This window comes from Pleurodeles waltl, chromosome 12 (genome assembly GCF_031143425.1).
Source record: "Pleurodeles waltl isolate 20211129_DDA chromosome 12, aPleWal1.hap1.20221129, whole genome shotgun sequence".
In the NCBI taxonomy this organism is placed as follows: Eukaryota; Metazoa; Chordata; class Amphibia; order Caudata; family Salamandridae; genus Pleurodeles; species Pleurodeles waltl.
The window spans coordinates 360,223,262-360,244,553 of record NC_090451.1 but is presented as its reverse complement, the minus strand read 5'-3'; the positions used below and the strand labels follow the sequence as shown (position 1 = coordinate 360,244,553).

At 43.2% G+C, this 21,292-nt stretch overlaps 1 protein-coding gene across 3 annotated transcripts in view; it reads left to right on the top strand.

Annotated features, from left to right (window-relative positions):
* Positions 1-21,292, top strand: part of PHKB (phosphorylase kinase regulatory subunit beta) — a 1,122,330-nt gene that overhangs the window by 313,134 nt on the left and 787,904 nt on the right. For all 3 annotated transcript variants that reach the window (XM_069216595.1, XM_069216596.1, XM_069216594.1), the window contains one exon: positions 17,667-17,774. In XM_069216595.1, the coding sequence (XP_069072696.1) occupies positions 17,667-17,774 (108 nt within the window). The remainder of the gene's footprint in view (positions 1-17,666; positions 17,775-21,292) is intronic.

Sequence of the window (21,292 nt, the reverse complement as noted above, 5' to 3'; positions counted from 1 at the left end):
TTAAACAGTTTGTAGCTTGGGGGAATAACACAAATTCAGATTTAGCTAAAGACATGAAGGCAACATAAGAGATGTTTTCCTCCCACGCTACCAACACTAGGGTTATGCGGCATTGCCATAATTAACGAATCACCCAAAATTACTCAAAATGTAAAAACACTTTGGAGCTCCCATTTGTCTGATGATATGGACTGCCAGTAGAACAGGTGTTGTCTGGTCCTGCTGCCAACTGGTTACCTGTGATGGTGAGCCCTATGCAGGGGGTGGCCAATGCCCCAAGCACAGCATCTGTGAGGGCTTTGTTTAAGGGAGTAGAGGTTCTGTGGGGTGATTCCTGACTGACGCACCTCTGTCAAGACATTAGTCTTGACTTCCAGAGAGGGCAGCTTAAGGTCCAAGACCTCAGTCACCTTCCTCACTACCATGGCAAATGTCCGTAACCACACTAGGAGGAAAGACTGAGCCAGTGTCTGGGGATGTGTCCAAACCACTGGCATCTGCCAGTTCCTTGTATCATTTCTCTTCAGGCTTTTTCAAGGGGTTGGGGTAGACATAATGATCCTCAGATCCCTCCCAATCAAACTCCCTACAGGGCTTATCGAACAAAGTCAGCCCTAACTTGGAAGGTCAAGTTCTGGCTGTGGTCTACACCAGGCGACTCCTGTCCGGCTCTGTATAAAACAAGTATACCAATGGGACGCTGGGAATAATATCCCTGGAACAGGCTCTGCGGAAGATCATGGTCTTGCACCTGGAACTGATCTGGATCCACAAGTGGGCCCAAGGAGCCTCACTGGCACCCATTTTATAGATTCTAGATGTGCAGTGGACCATACTCATTCTCTGAAGTGGACCAGGGCCTAGAGTGGTGGCATCATTCCTGCACTCCTTTGAAGACTTGAACTCACAGAGCACTTCAACTTTTTAGATTTTACCCAGGACTTAACCAACAATTACAAAATTGAGCGTGATAATGAGCGCATAGAATGCCTCCACAAACAGGTACAGAACATGCCACTCGACCTTGACCTGGACCTGGAATACCACAGAATTGATTGGTATTGAGTAACCAGCAGTATCAGGGAATGCCTCCAAAACTGCCTTTGAATTCATGGTGCAGCAGTCGGGCCAGGACTTGGTGTTATTGCCCAGTTCCAGGTTCCAGAGGCACACCTGTGGGATTTAAATCTGTCTGTGACAGGAACAACAGAGTATTGACCCAGCAGGTTAGGTGACATCCCTGAACACAGTGGGAGTGAAAGACTCAAAGGGGATCAACAAAATGTCAAAAACAAAACGTAGTCTGAGGTAGCTCTCTCCAGATCTGTTCTGATGGCTTGGAAAGTAGAGAACTGGGGTGGTGCAAATGTAGGTGCAGCTCACATCTCATCCTATGTGAATGCTGCCAATGCTGAGCCTTACCAGCTCCACTTTCTGGCTTTGAGAGGTACTGCAAGAGAATGTTGGAGCCAGTCTGACGCCTGGGGCTATTCTACGATACGGAATCTGCTGCAGTCTTTATCAGATGCAACCAATATAGCTATTATTATATACATCCATCAAGATTTGTGATAAAGGTCTTTGTTCAGCCTGTAAACCACTGCATCGAGAGTTGCCTATGCCAACCAATGTATCAGCCTTTTATTGTTGGTCATTAGATGAGTCATGTTTTCATAGTTTATAGATGTAACAACTGGATTATGTTGGAAAGTCATTAAACTAGAATCAAAACTAGCTTTTTGTGGTGAAGGCAGTTCTTTATTATTATTAATTAATAGGAACAGTTTTCCTTTGAAGCCAAGATTGTTCTCGGTGTGTCTAATGGAAGTTGTCTTATAATATGTATTGCATGTTTGCAAAGAGCCGCATACGCCATCGGTGACTATAGGCATCCTGCTATGACACACTGTTTACTCTGGGGTAAACATTTTGAGTTGTTACCTTTCAAGGAAGATGAAAATGTGTTCTGAACACCTTTTTTTGTAATTTATTTGTACTGCATCAAGACGTTTTTCCAGAAGTTCCTGAAGCGAACTTAGCTTATCAAATGATGGCACACACGCAGTCTGGAGTCGCAATGCCACCTTGGTATCAACAGCACAGAGTTAGCCAAAGATCATACTAATTGTAGTTGCAATTCAGGTGTGCAAGTCTGCCTATTTGGCGTTTACCAAAGATGACTTTAGTGGCGGTAACCAAAGATGAATTGATAGGAGCATCTCTCCCTCGTGTTCCAATAACATCATTATCATTATATTCCCACAGCACTGGTGGATTCAGCTCGACAAACGTGTAGTGCTCTAAAGTTTCTTGTATTGATCTCACTGTGGCGAACATTTAGGGGAAGCACTGTACAATAATTGAGTTAGTTGTAGCCACGTGCCTGCAGCGTGTTTGATGAATTTTAAGGGAATATGGCTACGTTAACGTCGTAGTTACCAAACATGTATTTAACAAACCGATTTCTCACCATAGGGCATTGGGACGTTCAAACTTGAATTTGTCAACATGACTTTATTGATTACACATCAATAGGTGTGATAGATAAACTTTTAGTCTTTTGGGACTATGATGAAATGTTAGAAGTTGATGTAATTGCACTGTCTCTATCAGTTATCACATTCACTGGAGGCACCAACATTTCCATGCTATGAACAGACCCGTAGTTGCATGGTAAACAAGGAGGGATGCAGACAGTCGCCTATTATCTATGCTTTTAGTGTCAATAAATGAGGGACGTCGGGCAAGCAGGGCTTATCTTTGCCTTTACAATGGGCACGAATGTTGCTACTTCCTTGGCATTTCCTTCAAGGGCCTGCTTCCCTCACCTGGCCAACACACAAGGTTGAAGGAGACTACATTTTTATTAATTGTCTTCTGGAGCAGTTAAACACTGTTATGTAGCTTCTAATGTGGATCACAGTAAATCAACAGCATTTCCTGCCCCCGGCCCTTCAGCCAGGTGGAAGGCTGGCACTTAGCCCACTTCAGACTTGTTACCTTCCGGCAGCTCTGGGAGCTGTAGTGCTTTATAGTTCACTTGAGCCAATCACAGTGGGTGGCTCCTCTTAGCACCTAGCCTCCTGCTTTCCAGCCTTCACCCCTCATGGGATGCACTGAGCGGGAGCGGACTTTAGCAGAGGCGTGAGTGGGTCCCCAGTGGAAACAAAATCAAAGTGACGTGTAAAATGGTGTAGTGCTTTATAGTTTAAATGGGCCAATTGCAGCGGGTGCCAGCGCTCACTGACTTTTTTCTCTTGCTTCCAATCATCATCGCCTCGCAGTGAGCACAGTGCAGTAGAAGACTTTCACTGAGAGGTGAACGACTTGTAAAAAATACCAAGTAAGCGCTAATGTAGAATGCCCTTAATTAAGACAGTGACATTTTGCACATAAACCATTTTATTCAATGACCCGTTTCACCAAGAAAGTAAACCAACCAGAGAAACGGCTCAACTCCTAAATGTATAAAGCAAGTATGTTCCTTAGTAATCACTGTAAATGTATGGTCAATCTTTGATTTGCACTGTTGAGCATGGAGCAAAACAAAATACTTCTGTATTTAGCAGTTTTACAACCGTCCTATATTGATGTTCTTGTGAATTATCAGTTCAGCCCTTACTCATTTTTGGCTAGCTAAAATTAAATCCCACAAAGATGGAAATAATGGGGGTTTGGAACCTAAGGAAGTTGGGCAATGGCATTCTAAGAACTTACTGAGTCCTACTGAAGATGCCTTTCTTTGGACCCTCGCCAAACACTGACCTTACTCTAAACAACCACGAAGTCTAGATTGACTCTCAACTTTGACTTGACACCTCCCCTCACCCCCCCCAAATTTAACACAAATGTGATATGGCGTTTTATTCTGCTACAATGCTGAAGTAACTTTTACTATTAAGGGCAGTCACCTGGTAGGCGTGACCTAATTTTATCTTGATAAAATCATTGCAGAATCTTCCAAGATGTCCTTGTCTAGACAACGGAAAGTCTAGAATGCAGCTGCTAGTCCTCTGACCAAGAACACATCTCTCCAGACTTGACTTCTTTCTGCTGGTATAACGAAAATGCATACAAAAATATACAGTTAACATAGCAGAAGTAAAATAGGTGATAGAAATCCAATGCAGGTATAATTTGCTGAATGTACTAGGTATAGGTTGGACATTCTTGATCTATTAAAAACAAAAGTTGTAAAATCATGTGACTCACATTTGAGCATGCTGTAACAACTCTCTGATGTTGGATTCAATACCATAAAAACTGTAGAGGTGCAGACACCAACAGTCTCTTACATTTCTTACATTGCTAGTCAGATAATTTCTTGCATCTGTGACATTGATGCGTATATTCAGGGCCCAACATAGTGCGTTTTTCATTGCTGGAGAGATCCACCTTAAGCAGTAAATGTACCATCTTTAGGATCTTCCCCTGAAGATTTCGTCATTGGGGAAAACACATAAACATGTAAGAGTGAGGAACGAATTGCAATGCAGTGGTTTATCAGTAATTTTCCATCAGGGATTCTCCATTAATAATCTTAAACAATGAATAGTTCACCCACCTGCAAGTGCCTAGATCACTTTTACAAGATAAATATTTGTCACTTGTATTACAACAGCCAGCTTGACAATGAAAAATAGGTCAGTTTATTTGATGGCTATGTTGGCCAAATTGTTTTTTTTTTTTTAAAGGAAATCTAATTTAAACTCCCATGCCTCTTTGATGTTGAACGACTGCTCGATGGTAAACCAGCCCTTGACAGCGGGTATGTTGCCACAGCACCTGCTCTTGGCACAGTTTTCATAATATTGGCTTTTTTAATCTATTTGTGTAGAAAAATAAAATACATTTTTGTATTTAAAAATGACTAGAGCTCTCTAAGCTGATTCAAGGCCTAACATGATGTTTTGTAAAGATTTCAAAGAAGAAAAAGGCAAAGCTCAGCTTGCCGGAAAACTAGCCTGCTTTGGTTATCTTCAGCTGGCACACCAGAGGTGACCTTTATTGCTCCATTTTATTCACATGCATATCTGCATAGGCACTTTAGCAAACTTAGAAACATTTTATGATGAACTGAATATCAAGTTAATAAATAAATTAAATTCATGAAACTACAGACAAACCCACAAGTTACTTTCTTGATGTGAACTTGAAAAACAAAGGTGTCATAGACGAATATAAAATAAAGTAGTGATAGGAGAGCTAGCTGGTGTGTGAACTGTTAAAACTTTGTGATGTGGTGTTCTTTAAAGAGGTGCAAAGTCAGTTCCTTCATAAATTGGAGCAGCCTTGGGTCGGTCCTGATAGTTACGGGAATGCTGCTGCATATCCTTTGTGCATAGATGTAAAAAGAATTTATCTGCTGTGTTTTAAAAAAAAAAAAAAAAAAAGATTTTTTTTTTACACTTCGTAATCTCCAGTCTAATAGTGTCCTGGCTGGGGTTTGCCGAGATCTACCGCAGATGGTGAGCTTGTCTGCAACGTAAGTAAGGTTGCTAGTTGGGATGGCTTGGTAAATGGCACAATTGGTTTTGAACATGGGGTGGGCCGGCACATAGGAGAAATGGAGTTCCTTCAGGATAGAGGTGACGTGATCATATGTCTAAATTCTCTGACTGAAACATGCAGCGACATGTAGGATGCCCTTTAGGGGTGCCAGGGTGAAGTCTGGGAGGCAATGGAGCATGTCATTGCGATCATCCAAATGGAAGAGTATGGGGGCTTGAACAGCAGTTCTGAAGTAACTTTCAGAAGAAAAAAAAACCTAACAGTTTCACTTCTTTAGAAGTGAGGGTGGGTGCCAGTACCTCGTTTTTTTGTTTTTTGTTTTTTTTACAGTGGGTTGGTGTGCAGGGTGAATCCGAGTAATTTGACATTCAGTGAAAATTGGGGTTCAAAGCCATCAAAGTTCATGTCATTGAGCCGGATTTGCTCTGTTTCTTTGTTGTTCTTGGCAAATAACAGGAATTCTGCCTTAGTCGGGTAGAGAGTCAGGTAGGCACTGAACAGCCAGGTATGGATGATTTGCTGGCAGTGTTTGAGGCATTGGATGTCTAAAGCAGAGAAGACTTTCAAGTATGTTTGTCTCATCAGCACAATGACCACTCGTGATGAAGGATATGTGAGTTGAGCACCAAGCAACTCCATGTAGAGGTTGAAGTTTACAGGGGACAATTATTCTAAAACCTTTTATGTAAACATACCATAGAAAAAAAACAGTGCAGAAACAAGTCGTCTTTGGTTTACCTAATCATTGTTGCAAGAGGGAATGTATTTCAGTTCCTTCAAAGTCTTTCTGTACTTATCATTCCAGCACTGTCTACATTATATACTTCGTATAACTGTGTTCTGTTAAGAGTTATATGTGCTACAGCTGCATAGACACCTCTACACAATTCCTTTGTATGTTGCATACATGACAGATCATGTAAAAAGATATTGTGTTCAGATAAATAGTCACCTGAAGTGTATAAACTTAGTTGTTTGGCTATTGAGTGTTTCTTATTCTTCCCTTTCTTTCCTTCTTGGAACTCTGTCCAGTTTGTTGGGTATTAGTTAGGACATGATAAGTCCCTGTGATTCTCTCACTATTAGTTGTAGACTTTCATGTTTTCCCTGATCCTTCCACCAGCCCCTCTTTCATTTGGTCAAATCTACTAAGACAGTGCTGCAAATGTGCTGCTAGGAGGGGTGCACAGCTGGGCAATGGAAGGGATTTTCCCCCACTCATCAAGCACTTGTGGGGAATCATACATTTCTGGGCTGGTCATACATGGCTTTAATTTAAATGGCCTAAAACGCTTTATACCAGAAACTAGAGTGACACCAAATGGATTGAAATAGGAGAGAATACAAAAGCATTTAACATACTTATAATGAGTGCTGTGCACTTCTTATGCATCATAACCATAAAACGTTGTCCTACTCTTAGTGAAAGACTTTCAGCGTGTAGAAAACGACTCAATACCAAATTAAATTTTCTAGGCAGTAGGATAATCTCATCCTTCCTTAGAATTAACTTTGTTGCTTCTCGCTGATAATGGAAATTGTCAACGAAGTCTTGCGATGTTAACAAGATGACTGCAATGTGTTATGCCTGACAATAAAAAACAAAGCTTTGCGCCGAGATGCTTTGACAGTTTTTGTAGTCCTTGCTACTTGAGTATTTAATGCGTATGCGTTTTTATAATCCCTCGCCGGTCTTTTGAATTTTGAAATTTGGATTTGCAGCTGTATTTTTTAAAGTGCTGTGTTAAAGTCAAACTTGCTCTAGTGATGATTGATCAACATTTAAATCGGTAAAGGAGTATGCGAGTTGGTCCACAGCCAGTTCCGGCTATGATGAGAGTAAAAAACAAATACTGCATTTCTTTGATTTTCATGGACACAACGGTCTGACTTGCAGGGTACATGCCTGGCTTCACGAACGTCCATTGTTGAAAGTAGACCATAATGTTGCCTTTTTATAGATGAGTATTTAGCAGCATCTTTCATGCTGTGGGTATTCAGAGGTTGCCATTCAATGGCACAGTCAGAATTCGACCAGCGAGATCTGTCAAGGAAACCATTTTAAATGCTTCTCTTACATAGCCACGCGGATAATACCAAAGTACTTATTGTATGAGATACACATCCATAAGCCGAATAGGCTGTTTTGGTAACAAGCCACTATTGTGTCCTACATGACAGATTTAACCACATAGCTCTGCACTTTTTAAAACCCACCACAGGAGCCTCACTCTCTTCAGCAGCCTCCTGTCCTTGTATGTAGGCGTCACCTTCAAATGGGTTTAGTTTTGGTGGAAGCTCGTGGGCCCTCCAAATTAACGTGTGACTTTCTTCCACTAAAATCAGGCTGCATTATTTTGCAGCCCTGCAGGATCGAGACCTTTCCCACTACTCTTTTCGCTGTAAGTTATAAAACACTGGAATGCTTCGTCTCAGTGACACACATTTAAAGTTAACGATAATGTTCCTTCACCACAAAGCTGCAAAAATCTACACAGTGAAAAACATGTTCTTCTGCTTAATGATCTTGTAGTTTTTCTGCTAGATGCTAAACCCTGGGCTCTAGACAATAACAACATGTCTAAAAGAAGAAAGGAAAGCGGTAATCTTTGTTTGACTTGGAATGTAGCAAAAAGCACACTTGGAAAAAACTCCTGCGTTTGTCCAAGGAAAGCAGTACGAACGTTTCTGCGAAATTAAAGCTGGTTACAGGGTCACAAATGTGAATGCATGGCTGAGGCGATTAAAACAAGTGATTAAATATGTTTTTTTTCAGGGGGGGGCACCTTACAGCCACACCGGGACTCTCTGGATCCCAGTCAAAGGCTGTGGAAGGGCCGCCGCCATAACAATTTGACCCTAAGCAGTGACGGACTTGGGCTCGCTTCATTCTGTTGAGGCGGAGTGTGGGGTCTGTTGTACACATAACAGATGTATGTGGTTGTTTGATATTCCATCCTGTTCTTCAGGAGGTCTCATTTTCACAGTAGTAGTTTATGGTATGTCTAGTTTCAGAGTGACAGATGCTTCCAGTGCAGACGTATGGGCTTTGGGGGGGGGGGGGGGGGATGTTTTGTTTGTTACAAGTTGTTTGACCGCAAAGCCCACTGAATATGCTAATCATTGTCAGGTGCATCCATCTCAAGATAGCAGCATTCAGCGCGGAGGTATTGCTTCTGTACCATTGGGCCTGCCCACACTCCCGCCACTCGGCCCTGAGCTGCCTGACTCTCTGCTCTTATATTAGCGGTTAAACTGCTGTCTTTGCACCCTGAACGTTTGGACATTAAGAGATCCGTCGTTCTCTGGTATGTTCAGTGGTTTCAGCTTGCGTTTTACCTGTGTCAAGAAACCCACTTATTAGTGACCACTGCGACTTCTTCCTCTGCTGCTATGATGGTTTACAAACATAGGAACAAGTTGCACCACACTTTGCCCTACTTGATTCACCCGCACCAGTGTGGCTTTATTCCGGCCTGTGGCATCAGACATTATATCCAGAGGGTCCAGGGGGCTCTTACCCAAGCACATCATCTTGGGTGCCCTTCAGCCCTGCTCCTAATAGACTTTAAGAAGGCCTTTGACACTGTCGACTGGACCTTCCTGGGTGCAGTTTTAGAACACGCGGGACTGGGATCTACTTTTGTACCCTGGTTGGCTTTCTATATACTTGCCCGATATGCCAAGTCCAGGTTAACAGCACCCTCTCTCCTGCCTTCCATATCCACAGGGGCACCCGACAGGTTGCTCCTCCCCTTTGCTTTAGCCATTGAGCCCCTGGCAAGACTCTTGCAATGTCATGCCCGTACACAGGGGTGGTCGTGAAATGCTGACCCTGAGGAGCCCATTGCGCTCTCTGCCAATTACATCTTGTTGTTTTTGGCAAATCTGCAGAACACGTCCCGTAATGTCTAGAACTCCTTGCAGTCTATGAGGAAGCCTCTGGGTGAACATGTCCAAATCTTTGATGGTTCCAATAGCGGGTGACATGAGTGCCTGTTTTTGGTGTACCATGCTCCCTACGTGCCATCTCTCATTCCAGTTCCTGGACATCTACTTTTTCCACCCCTCTGAGCTGACATGGAGCCTTAATTTGACTCCCCTAGTTACTAAAATGAGAAGGGGCTTATAGAAGTGAAGGTGGCTCCCCCTACATGTCATGGGCAGGGTAGTCCTCTTCAAAATTATAATTTTACCCCGATTTCTCTGTCTTCCAAAAAAAATTTCTGATTCCCATATACTGGTTCAGGTCTCTCCAGTATTTAATCCACACTTTCCTTTGGGCGGATGGTCACCCAACCCCCAGTGGCCTGTGTTAACTGCCAGTAGTCCCCCTATTATGGTGGGTTGGGTATGGCCAACCTATTCTGCTATTATCTGGCCTCATAGTTGGTTGTGGTAAATGATTGGTTTAGTGAAGGGTGGCACAAACGTGCCAAGCTCAACTGTCTTGGCCTAGACAGAATCATGGGATTGCCGTATGGGGGCCCGATTCCTCAATCCTTTCTGGAGATCACAAGGGCGGTATTACTGTGCTGGAGTGTGGCAATCCGCCTTTTAGGCTGGTGCCAAAGGCTGGGGGGGATGACCCCCTCCACCCCCGACAGGGGAAGTGGTTCCACCACACTGCAGTGTTTAAGGGCCTTGCAAAGTGGGACAGAATAGGCACCACTCACCTTGGGGATCGCTGGGCGGGTTTTCATATCCAAACGTTTCAGGATCTACATGAACAGTTTGACCTGTCCAGCACCCAGTTTCACAAATATCTCCAATTGCGGCATGCACTCTTGGCAAATATTCCCCCTGACATGCAGGTCCTGGACTTCAATCCCTCAAGGCAAACTTTTTGATGAGGGAGCTTACCCAGGGATGCCATCTCCTAAATTTACCAACCCTTAGTCATTAATGCCCTGGATCAATTCCCCAGGTTGGGATGGAAAAGGGAGAGTTGGGTGGGGAAGCTTGATGATACCGAGTAGTTTGAAGCTAGGACAGCCCCCTGAGAGTTTGCTATTTCTACACAGCTCTGGCTGATCCAAATTAATTACCTACATTGGACTTATATGAGACCCCTTGCAGCTTCACCGAGCTGACAGGATCCCTCAGGCTACCACCTTCTGATGCTCCTCATCTGATGCCGATTTCTTTCACGTGTCCTGGTCCTGCTTAAGGCTGGTTCCATATTTGCAGAGCTTTGGGGAGTAACTTTCTCTCCTCACTCCTGGACCGGCCTCTGGCCCTTACTCCCGTATTGTCCTGCTGGGGTTGTTGGGAGACCTGAGTGGGCAGAGATTGGAGCATGTCTTTATTGGGATTGCATGTTGCTGGCCAAGTGTGAGAGCACACGCAAATGGAGGTCTCCCCAACCCCCTTGACGGAATGGTGAGGGCATATACTGTTGTGTCCTGCAGGAGTGGTCCAAATATGGTGTGTGGTGCTGCCAAGGGAAATAAGAGAAGATATGGGGCAAATCGTGGGACTATTACGGACTCAATGCAGGAGAAGCTTAACCTTCAAAGATGCTTCGTAACTTGCTGTGGCATTCCTTGGTGGGCAGTGGCTTTGTTTGTTTATCAACACATTTAAAAATCCAATAAAATTTGTTTAATTTAAAAAAACATATGTTTTGTCAGACAGTGGCTAAAGGGACCAAAAAACGAAAAATAAATGAAAGCTGTGCACCGGTAGTTTTATTTAGATATGTTTTAAATCCATTTCTGTTCCCACCACAGGGCAGGCTTGAATAAGTAATATATCCTCCTCCTGCATTTTCATTTTAAGAAAACGAAGTGATTACCAAAGGGAGGCCTGGATTATTACTAGATTCCAACATTTGTTTTTCATTTTAGTTTTTAAATGACTTTTGTTTAGAAAAGCATTACAATTAAGAAATGCATATTTGCAGAGACCTTATTATGTACAAGTCATGCAAAACCTCAGCCCCATTTGCCCCCTAGTCTTAGTTCTCCTCTTGGTGCCAAAGAAATAATGAAAAACGAAAAGTAAGTAGTCGCCACAAGCGAGGCACAAGGCACGTTTTCCAACCCATTACTTATCTTAGAACCCTTATTCTGTGCCAAGAAGTTCTGCCGTTAATTGTGCCTTTCCAGTTCAGATCTGTTCCATCTGATATTCTAACTTAAATGAATAAGATGATCATGACAAGACGAAACAAAGAAATCTATACAAGATATTGGCAACATAAGCAATTAGATAGTGTCCAGAGTGGGATCCAGATGAGTTTTAGGAAAGCACGAGAGAACAAGGTCTCATTTCTTCAGGTATGATATTACCTCTCCCTAGAATCATCATCCTCAATCAGTATCCTACTTTTGGCTGTCAGTCCTTCTCTCAAGCTGCCTATCTGTTGAGCACCATTGTAGGGTGCGTACTAGGTGCATTCTGCCAGTCTCAAGGGTTCATCTCATGATGCCAGCAAAAACAGTTTCACGGTTACTCCTCACCTGTCCCAATACACCTCACTATCTCATAAACAAAGAAGATTCCAGTTTACCCTTTGAGAAGCAAGTGCCTTGAGTGGTTCAGCATTCCCCACTAAAAACAAGATATGTTCTGCCTCAAACTTCACCCTCTTACCATTCAGTAGCGTCTTGACTTTTATACTTCATAGAGCTATTTATTTCTATGCCACTCATTGCAAAGTATATTCTGGGATTAGTCAGTGGACTCTGGAACATTTTCGGTACGTTTTCCCATCTTCATACCTTAGATGGAAGTGATGGCATTGTTAACTGTGGGTCCTTGGGGGTCATTGCCCATAGATGTCATTTATCCAGTTAAGGTGGCATCTTGGTGTTTGATGTATTCCTACATGTCCCTCTCATATGAAAGTTTTGACCTTCCTCCAATACAACACTTTTGCTACTTGTTCAGCAGTGACTTAAATGTTTTTGCTAGTTTGTGTGAGGTAGAATATCTGTGCAAAGGTTTAAATCTAATCGCTTTTTTCTGCATCAGTATTAATCTCTTATTTCTCACATTTCAGACCTTTTTGGCAATTCCCTCCACAGTCCTATCTCATTGCACGTTTAAGGCCAGATCCCGATAGTGCAGTCTAATTATTGTTTGGCTTAACATTGAAAACCAGAAACACACACCTCGGGCCTTTCTGGGATTTGTTCAAATGGTTGAGGTTATTTTCCCTACTTTCTGAACTTCAGAATGTTCTTGACTTACATACACTGTAATATTTCTATATTCTGTGCTTTTTCTCTCAAGACATCCAGTCTATAAGCTTGTCCTTTATCCTTCAAGTCCTATATCGATCCACCCTTGATTCTATTGAGGCTGTAGGTCATGAATATGAAAACGCCAATCTCACCAGGATGTAAACCAAAAGCATGGGATAATGACTCCAGACCTAAATGTGGAAATTTAGTCCTGCGGAGTGTGGTCCATTTTGTCATTTATCTTGAGTCTTTGGTCATAGAGGTCAGTTGTTGTATAGTTGAGTTGATTAATACCAGTGCCCCTCCACCTGCTTCACGTAAGTAACCTCTCTGGCTCCACTATAGCCGTTTCTGTCTTGTCTGAGCTTCGGCCAATTTCCCTTCTTGAATTTGCCAGCTGGGGTTTATTTGGCTCTCATTGATCTAAAAACTTTTTCTGGGTGACAGGGGAATAAGTGCACAATTTTGGTGTAATCTGCGTACTGATTATCTTGTATGCCTTGTATCAAGATAATGCCCCTCAGCGGTGCTTGAAATGGAAAAATAGAAGTGCAGGCTCTCTGTGCCAGAGTACCTGATTATTTCTGAGAATTGCCGGTACTGTACAATTTAAATATTACGTTTTTCTTGAGAAGTGCAGGTACTCTCCCTCTAAAAATAAAAAATAAAAAAGTGCTGGAACTCCGTTCTGCACAGTACCGGCCCATTTAAAGCACGGCCTCTCAGTGGTTTAAAATGTACCTTGGTAAGGTGTAACATTGTTTAGCACGGTCAGCGGCGATTATATCCTGCTGAAGAACTTCACACTGCTGGTGAATTTATGGGTTTGCTATTTTTTTTTTATTCTGTCAGGCGTGAACCCAAAGTTTACAAAGTGCATGCTTGCGTACACTAATCTGTGACTGAGTCGTGAGCAGAGCCGAAAATCAGCAGAGTAAGGCCCTAATTAGGAGTATCAAACAACAACAACAAGGGGGGGCATTTGTGGGAGATTCGGAGAGAAGACTCCTGGTCCTGTGTGTATGGCTCCCAATAATAAATAAACCAAAATAATATACACACGGTTCCAAAAAACACGAGGGTTTCTTTTAGACATGTGGTTCTGCAATGAATGGAAACCAATATGTTCGAAGCAAGAGCCCTCACTCACCCTCCGGTGATATGCTTCATCATAGGGCTATGCTCCTCGTCAGGCCGGTGCTGCAATGCCTGACGGGCCCCGCAAGGGGGCTCTTTGCCGGAGATCTTTTGGAAATGATGCACAACCGGTCAAAGCGCGAGTAAGGATTGGTATAAGGATAGTTAAAAATGCCTAGAGGTAAAAAAATACTATTTATTCTGATATTAATACCCCTGACATGATTAAAAACAATAAATAGGGATATGGTAAAATAATGTCTATGCTCCCCAAATGAAGAAATAATTTATACAGTTACTAAGTCTCAAAATGGAGAATAGTACAAGAAAAGAGTAAACACAGGGACCCTGTGTTACTCTGTATAATAGGTCAACATGTTTCTCGCTTTTTTTTAGTCAATAATGATCTTATGCGATTCGTCAGGACCTCAGCACGTACCTAATCCTTTAAACAATTAGGAGTCCCATACTAGGGAAATCAGAAACCTAGAAGAGTAAAAAAGAAACCATCGTCAAAGAGTTACATTGTTATCAACAGTGATGTGTACTCACTATCCTGAGAAGCTATCCCATACACTCGTGAGAAATCCCAAGGGTGCCATGTGACAAAGGTACAAAAGAGATAAATAAAAAGGACCAACTTAGCGAAGGTTCCTCAATGCTTACCCTCCACATATTAAAGGTAGGGCCTCATCGGGGAAAACATCAGGCTTGAAAAATCCACTATGGTCTAGATATATATATATATATAGAGAGAGAAGATACTTTAGATAACATGTTAATTACAGTGGTTATTTAACTGTCTAGAAACCATAACAGGCATGGTGTGGTATCTACATCAGGACTCCTTTCAATGATAATAAGGAGAAGTCCTCCTGTAATACTGAACATGAAAAGGCTAGGTTTAAAGGATAAGAGAAGCTGCCGGGTACTAGTGACAGAGTAATCAAGTTGGAAAAAGGCAGTCAAAAAATAAAACATAAAACAGTATTAAACTTATATAGGGCCAAATATGTGAAAGAGACGTTATTATGGACACTTAATCTCTTAAATCCATCGTTAATATGTGGAGGGTAAGCATTGAGGAACCTTCGCTAAGTTGGTCCTTTTTATTTATCACTTTTGTACCTTTGTCACATGGCCCCCTTGGGATTTCTCACGAGTGTATGGGATAACTTCTCAGGATAGTGTGTACACATCACTGTTGATGACAATAACAGGGCCCCATAATGATTTTCAGTGTCTGCTTTGCAGACACTGAAAATCGCGACGGGTGCCACTGCACCCGTCGCACCCCAGCAACTCCGCCGGCTCCATTCGGAGGCGGCTTCATCATTGCTGGGTCTTTCCCGCTGGGCCGGCGGGCGGCCTTTTGGCGGTCGCCTGCCGGGCCAGCGGGAAAGTCAGAATGACCGCCGCGGTCATTTGACCGCGGTGCGGTCTTTTGGCGGTCTCCGCCCGGTGGGCGGCGCCCGCCGGGGTCGGAATGACCCCCTTAGTAACTGTATAAATTATTTCTTCATTTGGGGAGCGTAGACATTATTTTACCATATCCCTATTTACAGTATTGTTTTTAATCATGTCAGGGGTATTAATATCAGAATAAATAGTATTTTTTTACCTCTAGGCATTTTTAACTATCCTTATACCAATCCTTACTCACACTTTGACTGGTTGTGCATCATTTCCAAAAGATCTCTGGCAAAGAGCAACCCTTGCGGGGCTTGTCAGGCATTGCAGCGCCGGCCTGACGAGGAGCATAGCCCTATGATGAAGCATGTCACCGGAGGGTGAGTGAGGGCTCTTGCTTCGAACATATTGGTTTCCATTCATTGCAGAACCACATGTCTAAAAGAAACCCACGTGTTTTTTGGAACCGTGTGTATATTATTTTGGTTTCCTAATTAGGAGTAGCCTAGAGCAGTATGCCGGAGAATAAACAGCCCCAGACCAGTACCAGTGGGCTGCTAGACTTCACCTGAGATAACTGGAATCGATTTTACTGTACCCAGTGATATGTAGTGTGAAAATTCTGGTTAATTTTTACGGGCGAGCGCAAAACGCTCCGTCTTGTGTTGTTATCTCTGTTTGGGCTTCAAACCACGCCTATGTCACGTCAGTTTCTCTCATTGGTTCGTGAGCTTGCCTTTTAAAATCTGCTTGCTTTCATTAGTGAAAGGCATGCATAAGTCATGCCTTTTCTGGTGTTTAGCCCTCCTTGAGCGCAGCGACCAAGTACTGAAAAAGTATGAGGCTCTACGTTTTCCGTCCGGTTTCTGGACTACTTTTTCTCTTTTCGCAGTGCGATCTCTTGCGGCAGAAGTCGAGCGCTTTGCATGACATCGACCCTGTTACAGAGTTAATTGCACTTTTGCCGGTTACATGGATTATTGCACTTTTGCTGATAGGTTTTACTACAAGTAACTTTTATTTTCCCTTTGTGTGTCTGCTTTGCACTGATGACTGCCGTCAGCCCGCTTATGTGAAACGTTTACTTTTCAGGTTATATGGCAAGAAAAGTATGTGAAACTGTTTTAGTTTCATTTTCAATTTATGTGGCAAGAAAAGTCTGGTTTAAACTTTACAACGCTAATTGCTCCAGCTCAAGCAAACGTGAGACAGGTTGCATTGCAAATGCTTGTTACCATATGTGATTGGGCCCCTGGTGGCCGTAGAGGGCTCCGGAGAGGAGCATCCCAGGATATAGGCAGGAGCTACGGTGCTGCCTAGGCTCTCGTGAGCCTCAATGATGCTTCCTTCAGACCCAGAGTACCAAGTGCAGCCTACAGACAGACAGACACGCATGCACGCTCTCTCTCACACCCTCACTCTTTTCCGCCTTTGCTTTGCAAAAGCAGGAGGTGCCCCGTGGCCAGGGGAGGCTGCTTCGGGGTTACACACCAGTCCTGCCCGGCCCACGTTACCTTCTTCGAGCAAGTGGTAAACGTCAGTGTTAAACCGGAATAGATTCAACTGTGAAGTTTGTGAGTTTGAAAAATGGGTCTGCGTAGTTATGTCTCATTCTAGCGTATTTAACTTATAATTGCGCTGTGCAGGGGTTGAAATTACTGGACTGGAATGGTAATTTTGGCACTATTAAGTGCAGACCACCTGCACAGTCCAACTAGTAATCAGAGCCTAAAAACTAACCTAAGTGTGCAAGGCACACTTAATAGTTAGCAGTGCTGTCTTCACAAGGTAACCTTTGTTCCAAGTGAAGAAACCCTTTCTCCTAAAAGGAGGAGTAAGGTGCACTTTTCCAATGCCAAGTTAGCATGTTTAGGTTTGGAATGCTATGCATTTGTGAAAAGGCACTGCAAATACGTACGATTTGATGAGTGTATTGAACATTGGCAAAATACCTCCTTCCACGCTGGTGCCATGGTAAAGAATCCACCCCATGACATGGAAGAACCAACCAACCAACATTGGATTGTTATCAGTAGTGTCAATTGGCGTAAAGGTTTGCTATAAGCAAGTTCCTCTTGCGTGCAAAAAAAAAAATTAAGACTCTTACTCACAGGAATCAATGTTGTTACATTCATGCTTGCTACACACCCAGTGGTGAACTTTAAATAGGCTTTCTTGGTGTGAAAACAAAAATATGGAATGGAAGTTGAAAAGGCCATTCTGGTTACAAGATTGCAGTTCCAGAAGCCTGTTTATCATAGTTGAATGGACCTTTTGGTTAGGCTGAATGCTAACTCCTTTCTTTTTTTAACTCTACCACGTAGTGCATTTTCTAGTCTGCTAAATTATTTACCTACGTTAGATTTTGTAATGCATATTCTAATAAAATATTCTTAATTTTGTTTTGCATTGTTAAAGGTTGAACAGTTTAAGCAGGACCCCAGCCCTTCAAAATGTCTCCATTCAATTTTCAATGTGCATACTGGAGACGAGATCTTATCGTACAGCGAATATGGGCATATTCAGGTAAACTTGTATTTCTAATATATCAAACGCAAGCAAGTTGATATTACATAACCTGCTGTTTTGTTCCTATTATTGCTAACAACAACCTGTTTTATGACTACAAAGTACAGATGGATTTTGGCCTCCAAGTTGTGTTGCCCTTTTTTCAGTTCCCAAGTGAATTGATTTGTAAGATATATTTATTAGTTTTCTTTCTCCAAAACAATACATTGACAGTGAGCTTGCACATGTCCAAACCCTGAAGCCCCCTTCACACACCCGCCTGGCAGTCCGCACCAACCCCATTCTCATCTTGAGGTGTGGACTCCCCCACCAATGCTGTCATCAACCATTAAACCACGATCTAACCTCCACTGTCACCACACCTTATCTATCAACTTCCAGGGGAACCCTCTGCTTTCATACACCACCTAGTCCGCAACCAGGCATCTAATCATCTCCTCTCTCCATTCTTCCCTTGTGGGGACCCGATCCCAACCCCATGCCATAGCCACAACTCTGTGTGCTACCACAAACTCCAACACTCAAAACAACAGCTGCTTCAGAGGGAGATCCACATCATTCGGTATACCTTAGAGCATGAACTGGGGTGTTCTAGGGAGATCAATCAACAGCATCAACTCACTGACGACATCACCCCAATAAGAACTCACTCTGGGGTAGTCCCACACTGTATGCATAAAGGTACTCACCGCAGGTACATAGGGCTATCCACTTTCCCCATCCTGTGGAGACTGGACCGAATATAGTAAGTCCCATGAAGGTTATCATACTGTATTAGCCTCAACCTAGCAGGAATGGCAACTTTGCTAAGGTCATCAATTTTGCCTCCTAGATCTAAATCCTCTAGGGGCCCAACATCTGCCTCCCACGTTGCCCTTCCAGACAGTATCTGGTGTGCTGTTCCGGATAACTCGGTATAGCAGGGACACCACCTTATATATATGACCTCTCCTCCCAGAACCCAGTATTCCAAGGGGCTTCCCTCCAGGAGAGCCTCCCCTGGATCCCATCTACTTTCAAAAACATGGGATAGCTGTAGATACCAGTACTGCTGAGTAGGAGCCAGAGCATACTCCTGCTGCAGTGCTTCAAACATCTTGATATCACCCTCAAATACACCAGATCACCCATTGTCTCTATTCCAATCTGCTTCCATTGATGAAAGTCAGTGAGCCTACCCACCTTGGGCAAAATCATACCTCTCCACAAGGTAGTAGCCAGCGTACGTCTCCCCTCCCTCCCCAGGTCTCTCACTGCCTCATCTCAGGACCCCAGTGTCACCTGGGTGGGCCCTGGCAGAACTTCCAAGGCCGGTGTCCTATAGACATAGTAGAGATATGTCTTCCCTTCAGTGGCTGCCCTCTATACGCAGTATGTCAGTTCACTTTATGGGCTGTGCCCTCATGCATTAATAACCTCCAGCTGCTCGGTCATGTGGGACACTCTTATATTAGGTGCCAATCTCCCATTGTAAACCAAGCAGTACAGCGTCCACAAAACCACCCTCTGTGTGCCACCATCCCAGAGGAGGGTCCTTCGCGTCCTGTCAAATTTAAGCCATGGTCTTGGTATATTCTCCTTGACAAGGGGAACCCTCCATCTTCCATCAAATGAGGTAACAGCATTGTGACCTGTCCAGCCCCACCTTTTGTCTCACTCCTTATGGTGAATTCCCACTCCTTCAGGTGCCTAACCCTTTTCCCTAAAGCCATGCACCTTTCATCATCTGCCCAATCCCGATGGTTACTGCTGTTTTGCAGGATTGTGTTGGGTACAGGTGTGTTGCCGACTAGACTAGAAGTTGAGCACTGATGTTTGCAAAGATTCAAAATGCATATTCATATCCCAGGAATAATGGAGGTGAGAGCCATTCCCAATGAGCCAGCACTTCTCCTTGTAATCGAAGGTAGTTGTTTTTGGGGGGAGAGTCAGAAAGGCTTTTGCTCCCACCCATAATCTGCTAGTGTTGAGATGAGAGCCCGAACGTCAACGCAGTCCATACTTTAAAATTGTAAGCCTTGACGATGAGACTTATAATTGCGTTGCATTTTTGATCATTTGAAAACAATAAATGAAAGGTGTCGGTAGTTATTATTAATGTTTATGATGTGCCATAGTTATGTACACTACTAGGGGCCTCCCTAGACATTACATCACTCCCTTTATCATCAGTGGCCAGGAACCCACTACATAAGTCTGTTGGCTGCTGTTGACATGTCTTCTGGACTCCTGCAGTCCTCTGGAAAGTTATAGGCAGCAAATAATTTGTGTGTAACATTTATAGTTTCATACTGACAACATTATTAAACCAACCACAAAACATGTATGTGCATAAACTACAGTAAGAAGGACCCAAAACTCGCCACTCACACCTTGCTAGATATAGCTACTCATTAGTCCTCAGTACCATAACATCAATACTATCTTTCAAACCCTCAACCTAGAGGTCTCGGCTCAATTCATTCAGTTGGACACCCATAATCTGTTTAACTTCTCCTTGCAGACCCTGCCAGCAAAACATTGCTACAGTCGTAACAGTCAATCATCGATTAAAAATTCTATAACATTCTAAACCTGGAAGTTAAGTTCGACAACCCCAAATGAGGTGTCCCTTTTCTGCCATTAACCATTGAGCTGAAGCTTGATAGAGCACAATCCTCTGAGTTTATAGCTCTGGTTACTCATCACCTTTTCACACCTCGGCATAGGCTGCAAGCTCTAGAACAAAGTCTGATGGTCCATTCTTAGCAGAATGAAGCAGATAACCGATAAAGACTGCTCCAGTCCTAAGTTCAGAACTCTTGAACCTCTGAATACGTTTGGGCTCACCCTATACACATGGATCTGCTGTCCAGATAAAGGTACCCCCAACCCCCTGAGAATTGTTCGTACACACAGAGACCCATGTAGCACCCCTCTCATGTTCCTATCCTTTCCTATACTGCTGCACTCTCTTTTACAATGTACATTATATACATGGAGGGCATTCCATTTTAAACTTATGACGCTGTGTGGAAAACCTATGCTATCAAGGCTATGTGTTCTGCGCATACTGATTAAATCCTAAATTCTCTCACGCCCACTTTGCCTTATAAGTGAAAGTATTCGCCAAACTTTAAAGACGATCAAAAGCATCACTGTTGCCATTTTTTTTGCCACACCTGTTTAGAACACTGTCCCCACCTCTCTAGGAGTAAATTATTTTCCTTTATTAAACTTCCAATAAAAAAAGTTATTCTCTTTCTGACTCTACCTGCTTGTCTTCTGCAATAGTCAGTAAGAGTGGCATCTTTCCTCAGTGCTCCTAAATGTGGACTCCTGATTGTTCACATGGACACTACACCACAAGGTCAATCTCTCAACCTACTGAGCTAGGGAGTCCGCTTACTAACTAATTCTCTGTTGTCCTGAACCTTCTCCGGATAACCCTTAAGCAGTGGGTAGCCATAATGTCATCCATCGTGAATGCCTACAATACATCTTCATTGGGCCCCTGTAGTTGTGGGATAGCTCGA